At 37.0% G+C, this 10184-nt stretch overlaps 1 protein-coding gene across 4 annotated transcripts in view; it reads left to right on the forward strand.

Moving 5' to 3' along the window:
- BRDT (bromodomain testis associated) overlaps positions 1-9005 on the forward strand; it is a 30002-nt gene extending 20997 nt beyond the window's left edge. For all 4 annotated transcript variants that reach the window (XM_087731656.1, XM_087731659.1, XM_087731657.1 and 1 more), the window contains 5 exons: positions 635-776; positions 4510-4583; positions 5900-6102; positions 7451-7610; positions 8281-9005. In XM_087731656.1, the coding sequence (XP_087587782.1) occupies positions 635-776; positions 4510-4583; positions 5900-6102; positions 7451-7610; positions 8281-8349 (648 nt within the window). In that variant the 3' untranslated portion in view covers positions 8350-9005. The remainder of the gene's footprint in view (positions 1-634; positions 777-4509; positions 4584-5899; positions 6103-7450; positions 7611-8280) is intronic.
- Positions 9006-10184: the final 1179 nt, after the last annotated feature.

Below are 10184 nucleotides of genomic sequence, written 5' to 3' on the forward strand. Positions count from 1 at the left end.
AACATGGTTTCAAACATAGCTGCTTTAGCCAGGTGTCAATAGCTTTTATTTTCTGAAATGGATAGAAACTACCTCTTGAGTCTATGAGCACAGGAATGTGTCCTGCAAGAACGGAAGAAAAGCAACTTGTCCTTTCCCATTTGTGTCCACTATCCAAAGGCAGCAAGTAGTATCTATTATGAGACTCGGGTTTGTGCAACAGCTTCCCCAGTTCAAGGGGATTACTAAACAGTGTTGCACAGAGAGAAAATACCAGTGAACTGAAGTAATGCAGCTGCCCTTCACCCTGATCCATAAGCTAGAGTGGAGTAACTGCCTTCACAACAGTAAAAGCCAACTTCTATTATGTTGTACCATGCCCAGGGTTAAAGAGCTGCTATCATTTTCTCATATTCCATCCACTCCACTCGGGATCTCTGAGCAGTTCATGTTCTAAATACAAAATATTAATGTAAGAACTTGCTTTGACCACTGTAATATGAATGAAATCTAATTCTTCCCTGGTGTTTGCAGAACCTAGAGCTGCAATAATTTACTGCTCTAAGTTTCTAAATCTTTAATCTTGCTGCTGTACAAGAAGAATCCACATGTTTAGCACTTCAGAATATATTTTGAAGTCTAACTTCTCTTCTAGGTATCCAACACAACCTCCCAGGTGGACAGTGCTGATTGGAGCAAACAAGCTGAGAAAACAATACATCTAGACAAATCAAATACACTTCAAAACAAGGCCAGTGAGAGAACTGCTGATTCAATATCCATAAGTCAAGAACAAAGTATGTATTGTCATAATAAAAACTGTAACTGATATCAGGGGTGTAAAGTTAAAAATGTATATGAACCTGGTTTAAAGAAATAAAATGCTGAACACTTGTACATTAATCAGTTTGCAGACTAATGGAGGGGGTGCAGTTTTCCCTTGCTCTTTTTCATTTGCTGCTTTTTTTTTTTTAAAAAAGTTAACTTAAATGGATGCTTGGTTCGTGTTCTGTGTTAAAACATACAAAGCAAATGATGTTTTGATTTAAGAACTTGGCTTTCTAAATTTAGTACTAGGGATAAGTAACCCAGTCTTCCAGAAAGTCTGAGAGAACCGATGCTCCAATCTGTCAAACTTCACTGGCCTTTAAGCTGTCTTCTGCTGAAGCTTCACGGAGCTCTTTTCCCAGGGTACTTTGTGTCTATTTTGAGTTGCCATCTCTGGCTCTTGGTGACAAGGATCTGACAGTAAAGCAATGTCAAACAGGCTTTCACCATGGAACAAACTTGCAATTTTTACAAGAACACAGGTTCCCTGAAAGCTGCGTTCCATGTAGAGATGCATCAGACTTCATGCATGTTTCAAACTAAAGAATTCTGAGCTGGACACTGAACATCCATGCTGAGAGCCTAGTGTTACCAGACATGACTGTTTTGATTCCTCCTTCACTCTTTCCTCTCTAAACTACCTGTATAGGCTTGAACAGGGGAGGCAACAAACTTCTGAAATCTTGATGAAATTAAGAGGCACAGCCTTCTCGCCGATGAGCTCTTTAATTGTTGCCAGAGAACAATACTGGGTACTTGAGTTGTATTAAAGCAACTCTAAAAATGGAGATTTAATTCTCCAAGATGTTCCATTTGGTATTCTCATGGTCTTAACACACCTATCCATACACATACTGACTTCCTTTGTTTAGACTTGTAGCTGCTGGAGTTCCACAGATTCAGCTAATGATCTTCACTCATAAAGTTTTGAGGCTGCCTAAAACTTGAATTCCTCTCCTGTATACTGCATGACTGTAACTATCCAGATCCTGGTGTTATCTTAATATGCTGAAGAGCTGGGAAAACAAGGAGGAATAAATCAACCTCGCTGTTTCAATATTCATAGGGGGAAAAAAAAAAAAAACAAACAACAAAACATAGCCAAAACTATTGGGAAAGCTTGCTCCCTTCCATACTTAATTGTTTACTGCTTACTCTTTATTCTTCTTAACTTTCTATTCCTCATCCTCATTTAATTTGTACTGTTTCTTCCCTTTTTCATGGGACAGTTTTAGAGGAGCTTCTGTGTTTAATATGGCAACTATCCAGTAATGAGACTCTGCCTTTGAGAACACCTGAACTTCAGCATTATGTTGCATAGCAGAGCTTTTAACACTGTTATGTGAGTGTAGTTATCTGCCCTCTTCCCTAACACAGTGGCATTTGTTTCTGTAATGATACATGCCCCAACTGTGCTCAGTGTTATCTTAGCCTTTCCACTATTAACTCCTGTAGAAAACTGGAAGGAGGTGGGGAAAAATACAGGATTTGGGCTTTTGGTTTTTTGGGCGTTTTTGGTTTTGTTTGTTTTTTTTTAAACAACAACAAAAACTTTGCTAATCTGGAGCTGTTGTAGGACCTGTAATCTATTGATAGAAAATGTAGAGAGTGCTCTGTACTATGTGCATCTACTTAGAGCAAACCAGGGAAACTCATTTTAGAATTGGATGCTTAGAGCAACTCATTGAATTTTGTAGAGAACCCTCTCAGGCACTTCTGTGAGGTTACCTGCATCTCTGAAACAGGAGTTTTTGATTTTTAGACTTGTGATGCCTCTGACGATATGGGTGCAGGCTTGGCATATCGCTGAATTCAGTGGTGGCTTGTTAAGAAACTTAACTTATGAAACCAGTAACTACAAGCTTCCCTTCAAATTAAAAAGCAGTGTCTCTCAATGAGAGGTCCTGTGAAGGCTGGCATTGCTGTAAGTAGCTCTAAAATGTGTGTTTCAAAGCCCATGGCTGCAAATACTTTTGACACAGCCTCATATTCATGCGTTATATCTAGAGCTTTAAGACAGACGTGACTATAAATTTAAATTTATCTTAAGTTTACTTCAGGTAGATCTTGGTGGGTATAACAGGTTGATCAAATTGATTTTCACAACGGGGTTAGATATTTTTGGTTATGTGAAGCTCTTGCTTTATTTTGGAGTATTCAGTGCTCAAGACTGCCTAGTTTCTTATATGAAGATCCAAGCTGCCTGTATGAGGATAAATGATTGATGGAAGAAAGATGCCTATTGTATTAAGATGTTCCTCTTAATACACTAGTTCTCTACTCTGGAGGAGAACAAGTCTCTGATAACAGAATTTGATCTGGGTAGACTTTGCTTAACTGGACCTGGAATCCATGAGAATGTAGATTTGGAACCCTCTTCAGTAGTACTTGAGAGACTTCAGAGGTCTTTTGTCTTATTTTATTCTGCTGTATAGTAAAAACTCTCCTGCTCACTTGTAATTATACCATCTCAGAGGCAATGCATGGAGGCATAGGGTAAAGGCCAGGCACTGTTCTTGTCTTAACTTTTGGAGGCTGTGAGGTCTTTCTGAAAACCCCTTTTATGACAAACTGACTGAGGATTTGATACTCTGCCTTTAGCATTCTAGATTCAAACATCCAAAAACTTTATCCTTCACATTAAAAAAAAAAGTTATCTTGAGTTTTTTATTAAACATTTACTTAAATACTGAACCATCTCAAACTGTAGTAGAGGACCTTTGCTGAATATCTGCATCGTTTATATCTAGTCCTAAAACAGTGGCTTTTTCAGAGTACACCTAGATTTTTCATCCTAGAAGCTCTTTAGAAAGGGAATATAACAAAGTAATAAATAAGATGTAAAACAACAACAAAAAAAGAAAACCCAAACAAAAAACCTACCTTACAATACATGGCTTTTGTTAACTGTGTGGTATTCTAGCTGGTCCCTAGTATTACAAAAGTCTATTTTCAGGCCTACCATGTAGGAACTTGTATCTGTTCCTGCATTTTAAAAGTTTTTTTGAAGCCTTAAGAGGTTTGGGGAAAGTGTTTTTCACACAAAATAGTATGGATCTTCTACAGTAACACAGCATATCAGAACTGTTAATCTGAAGTTAGTATTGTCAAAATAGCACTTCCACTTTGCATGTGTAAGTGTTGGGGTTTTTTTCCCTCACAAGTAATAAAGAGTATTCATACCTCCTGTAAGCTACTGGAAATGGGATGACTAGCCGTTAGTGCCTGACCTATTTGCCTTTAGGCAAATAGGCTGGAGAGCTTTAGGCAAAATGAGTTTACATGATGAATGAGGTACTCTTAAATAATGCTGGAATCAAAATGGAAGAGGGCTGGGTGGGGAACGGGACAGGAGGTGAGCAACTGGCGAGGTGCTGTGTTGAGACTTTCTGACCAAACTTTTTGGGCATTCTGCTGGGACCTCTCCTAGAATTAACCAGGAGTTAATCTCTCATATATAGTTGAGCTTAACCATTCCTTTCCCTGCCCCAAACTGGAGGGAAATGGTTCAGTTCAACTTAAGCTTGGGAAGCATCTGGGAGCATTTCTGTCATTCTGAACCAAATAATAATAATAATAAAAAATTACAGTGTAAATTCTTCAGTCAATTTCTAGAATGACTAAATTTTTATCGCTTAAATTTAAGGAAACATAGTCTATAAAATCCACAAGAGTGAAAACTCTTTTTCATTCATCCATCAGGTCATTGTACACCTAATGCTACACCTAATGGTAAAAACATGCTAGAGCCAAAATCTAAAATTCTTCCAAGAAAGGTAAGTGTTGCTCAAGTCCCATTTGAGGAGGAGAGCTTGGGTATACTTACTAGGATCAATAATTCCCTGTCCTGGGATCTTCTCTGAAAATCTGGTCTTTTATGCTTCAGGTATTTAGTGTCTGATAGTTCTTGCGTATTGTTATAACCTGTATAGGTTTATCTCATTTCTAGTGCTAAAAACAAACAAAAAAAATCTATGGGCTTTGATCATTTCAGAAGGTAAATTATCTAAGATTAAGTTAAAAATAACATATCTATATTGCCATTAAAAATATGGCTTATCTTGTCTAGTTTTAATATTTAAACTATTAGCGTTCCTTAATCTAGTTCTAATATTCAAGCTATTAGTGTGCTATCTCTTGCTGATCCAGTAACAAAAATAAGAGTAGTGTGGAATATAGCCTTGGGTACTATTGAAAAACCTTTCTGAAACAGAGTGATACACTTTTGATAATATTATTACAATTGGGAAATAATCTGAAGGTTTTTATTAAATTTAAGCAAAATATTTCTTAGCATACAATAGGTTACCTTAAATAGAGGAGCAGAGGAATTTTCTTACCTGTTATTTAAATTCTTCTGTGGTAATCAGTTATTTGAAAACATCAAATCAAAATTGCTACTCTAAATTATTGATCATGTCAGCCTCTGGACCTAAAAAGCTCGTATATAGTCTGTTGAATTAAAATATTCCTAGGATTTTTCTTTAGGCACTTAGCTCTTAGTAAGCTATTAACTAATTTACTGAATTCAATTTAAAAAATATGTATTTCCTTCATAAACACGTGGCCTTCTAGTAGAAGCAGTATGTCTTAAGAATTCTGGTTTTATCCTGCTTTTACGGTGTGAAGAAAATGCCACTGGGGGGCGGGGAGAAAGCATGGGTATTTAAAACAGACCAACCCCACAACCTTAATACAAAACTACTGTAATGTAAGGATTACATATAGAAATGAAATGGATGTTCTTCATATTAAAATATTGTCAATGAAGCTCAGTCTTGTGAATTCATGTTTTCTGGAATTAAAAAATGGAGCGGTGGATATAACGGATTGGGTAAGAATAGCTACAAATGCTAACAATTTTTAGTATATTGCTAAAGAATCTCAAAGTTGATGAGACAATATATTGAAGTCTGCTTAGATTGCTGTATTTGCACTAATATTCTGCTAAAGTAAGGGTATTTTGTTGTAGATATTCCCAAATAGGTCTAGTCAAAACAACATTGTGCTAATGTAAGAACTAAGCAGGTAATGGATGACTGGTAGTTGTATTTTTGCCTCTTCCGTGTTTTCCTTTTTCTAATAACTTCAGGATACAGGATTTAAGAATATAGATTCCTGGGTAAGCTTATGTAAAACGATGATGCTTCCAGCTCCGATAAAAACATCCGCTGAGAGCTTCAAACAGTTCAGGAAAGCAGCATTAAAGAGGAGGAGTGAGCAAGCCCAGGAGTTAAAAAGGCCACTGGTGCAAGCCGAGGCAGAACTGCAAGACCTTCCTCAAGAAAAAGAGAGGTTTGTAACCACATATGTTGAAATATTATTCTGTTTTTTGCTTGTATGGTTCCTGGGTGGCTTAGTTATTCAGGAACAAGTGGTTTGAATTAGGTAATTGCCATGTGTCAGATGAAGGGGGGGAGCTGTACCACTCTAAGCACAACTGCACATCCAAAATGCACAAAGTACCTTTTTCCCTTGCAAATCAGTATCATTTCAGCAGCCAAAGAAACTTCTCAGGTACTTCTTTTTTAGTTTGTTTTGTTATTTGAACCCTGGACCACTCAATTCCTCTGGTCTTGACCAAAATTCACACCTGTCCTCAGTATCTTACTTTCCTGTATCTGTAGCCAAGAAAACCAGATCTTATTGCTATCCTAAGGGGAAAGCAGGATAATCTAGTCTTCAGGAACTTGGTGTTAACACAGCTAAAGGAGTTCCAGTGTGCACCACTTCAGACACCAGAATTCTTTGCATTGCTGTAAAGAAACATATGGAATAAGCTACTGCTGTAGTATTCTTCCCTAGTTGTTTGCAACCACTGTTTCAGTGAGTGCCCACACATGTATCCCAGTCTGAGGTCTATTATTATGCTGAGTGGGTTAAGTGACTGCCTACTAATTACTGCATTGCAGTAATATCTTAGATTGCTCTTTGCCACCTTTTTGAAACTCTGCTTTCTGTAGTATTTCCCTCTTCAGTAGTCTCAATTTGTTTTTTCTTGTCTGTTTGACCCTGTGAAAGGTAAATCCGAGCCAGTTCCTAAATTCTCCTGATCCTGACCGTCGCTGGCTGTATTGGAACGGGTTGCTTGTTTGGAGTGTATTATTTTAATAAACTGAGCATTTGAGAGACTTAAGAGTACACTCCTTGTTCAGAACGTATACTGAACACTCCAGGCACCTTCAGCTACTACAGGTTTCCACGAGGAGGAAACCAGGCATGTAGCTCTATGGAATAAGACATTACAGGTGCTTGCCTGAAGTTAGTGAAATCTAACTCAAATAACTAGTTGAAGAGGAAGAAGGTAGAAGCAAAACATCATGGGCCAAGAAAGTAACAGAAATGTTAAGCGTGTACATCTGTCAGAGAACGTGCATGTAAGCTTTGTGTAGCACGTATAAAAGTTCTGTGTGCATATAGATTGGAAATTAAATACAGGAAACCTTATCCTGCTACAGCCCAACAATTGCGTGCACCTACCTCTTGCGAAGGGAAATCACTTAATCAACGTATAAAACAGAACCACAGTTTGAGGGTTATGCGTTGATTTATTTGCAGAACTCTCTTCAGGTGCAAAGGCTTGTTGTGAAGAAAAGAAGAAAAAACTTTTATCCTATATTGATATCTTCTGCTTTCTTTAAAGGGGCAATGAAGGCACAGGGTTGGATGCCATGACAGCGACAGACTCTGAGCCCCAAAAAGAGCAAAAGATCAAACAACTGCCCGAAGCTCAACAACACGCTCTTGTTCAAGACCGTAACTTGGCTAGAAAAATTGAACAAGAACGCAGGAGGAGAGAAGCAGTAAGTTGCTGACTCTTGCCAGCTGATTTGCTTTCAACTTGAGTAGAGAATAAAAAATGTTAGCTCAGGTCCTTATTTTAAAGGGCCTGAATGATTGAGAACAACAGAACTATGCTACCTGAAGAGTTAGTCCAGAAAATGAAACAGGAAACTCAAAGCAGGTCTTCAAGTGGCGGAGTATGAAAAACTATCTGCTTGGTCCTATTAGAAGCTTAGAATAATTGCATGGTAAAATCAAATTTTAAAGGGGAGTCCCTGCCCTTTGAATAAGTGCAAACCTCAAGTCTTGCACGCTGTTTATCCTCTTTAACGTATTCCATGTCAACAAAAGTGCTAGTCATACTGTTCTGGTCTGAAATGTCAAAACTGAACCTTTTTAAAACTAACTTACTGGCTTTATTGGTGTAGGTAATGAATGTTTTTTAATTGCTACTATTTTTGTAGACTAAACATTTTTTTTTAAATTCATAATATTGTACAATGGAACGTAAGAACCGCAGTGTGAGATCATGCTAGATTCAGATAAGGTCTACTGAAGTTTTCATCCTGTTCAGCTCTTTTTGGGAAGAAGCTTTGTAGTTTTTTCTTAAATCTTTATTAAATATTTGACCTGCATAGTACTAATTGATGTCTACCTGCTCTGAAAATACCCTAATTTGCTTTCTTGCAGATGGCTTGTACAATTGATATGAATCTGCAGAGTGATATTATGGCATCTTTTGAAGAATATCTTGAGTGAAAGCTATAGTTAACATAGAACTTAACTTCAACACTACTACAAACTATACAACTTTAAAAATGTACTAGTTACAAGCTTAAATGTTAAGACCACTTTAAAGAGCATGTAAGCTCCTCTAAAATGCTTAATATTAAAAGCTTGTTTATTGATACTTGAAGCATCTCTCTGCTGCTTGTTTACAATATATGTAATCTAGTCTGCTACACAGTGGAACATAGTTGTTCTTTTGATTACAGTTTTATATGTTGTGAGAAAATATCAGCTTCTTGATTTTTTTCTCATTTTTTTTAAATCAAATTTTTTCAGAAACACTTGAGAATCTGTTATACTGAGCATAGCTAAATTCTTGTGTTTGACTGTATTAAGTCATAGCATACTAAATATGCACCTATAGAAACTACTTTAAACCAAGGTCTTGTCAATCATGTGATTGCTATTAAAACGGTAACTTTACTATGACATGCTTGCACAGAATTTGGGCTGTGACAAAAGACCTCTATAATAGTGATAATTTCTAAAGGGTATGTAACGTTATTTGTAATCATAAAAAAACCATTTCCTGGAACTCTGTAATTTCAGCAGCAAATCCTGTATACTTGCATGTCTTTTAAGGCCCAGACATGTTGATCTTCTGTTTAACGTATTCTATGTTAACATAACATTTGGATAAGGGTGCAAGCATGTTTGCCATAATGGTTCTGGTTCTTCACAGAAAGAAATTACCTAAAACATACCACTTCTGGCTCCAGTTTGAAAGGCTTTCTGATTAGTGCAAGATTTTATTAATGTTGGGATACTTGTCTGAAGTAGAAACTAGAGTGTAAAAACCCTATGTTCTTGCTGATTACACATAGCTATCTCAAATTAAGTAGAGGACTAATAAAACATTGTTTTATAGAATTAATACCAAATCACAATGTGTATTACAGAAATGTTGGGTGGAAGGGACCCCCTCGAGATAACCTAGTTCAGTGGTCTCCAAACCTTTTTTGTCATGCACCCCATCAGTAAAAAATTTTAAGCATGCACCCCCAAGACATGTATATTTATTCATTTATAAATTATATACATGTTCTACTGTACTAATATATTATGTACATTATAAAAACCACACAAAAATAGAAATTAAAAATATTTTAAATAGTGTTTATTTAATTTTGCTTAGTTATGTTTATTTTGTTTTGCAATAAAAAAAATTGGTTTGTATTATTTTCTTCCCACGCTCCACTTTGGAGACCACTGATCTAGTTGAACCTCTGCCTCAAAACTTTCTCTTCCTATGGAGACCTCTGGTCTGTTGAGTTTCTGGATCAAAGTTGGAAGTGAAGGTAACACTGCCAGTGTTGTGGTGAGGGTCTGCCACTGACCACCCAACTAAGTAAATGAAGTGGACAAGACTTTCTATAAATAACTGAATTTTCAGATAAAGGAAATAAATTGCATCTCAATTCATAAATGACAGCTAAAGCATGCCTAAAAATGGTAGCCTGGTCTTTCAGGTAAGAGCTAGTGCTAGTTCCAAAATACCTAGTCTGCAATAAAATACTGCTCTGTATCTTCTACTTTGCCACTGCTGGAATGGTAGTATTTCATTCCATAGCAGAAGGAGTGTATATTGACAAATGCTCAGATTGGGGTATCACCCCTTGAAATGTCTAGGGAAGTCCTCTTACATGAGCCTTGCCTGGATGCATGCTCAAGTGTATGCTGTTTGGGAGATTTGAGTACTTGGCTAGGAAGGGGATTTGGGGTGGAAGATGGGTCATAATGTAAAGTGGTGCCATTAGGATGCCTTGTTTCACATCCACATCAAAAGTGATTTAGGCCTGACTTCA

Source organism: Nipponia nippon, unplaced genomic scaffold, assembly GCF_047370975.1.
Source record: "Nipponia nippon isolate SJK-2023a ecotype South Korea unplaced genomic scaffold, ASM4737097v1 scaffold_5, whole genome shotgun sequence".
NCBI classification, from domain to species: domain Eukaryota; kingdom Metazoa; phylum Chordata; class Aves; order Pelecaniformes; family Threskiornithidae; genus Nipponia; species Nipponia nippon.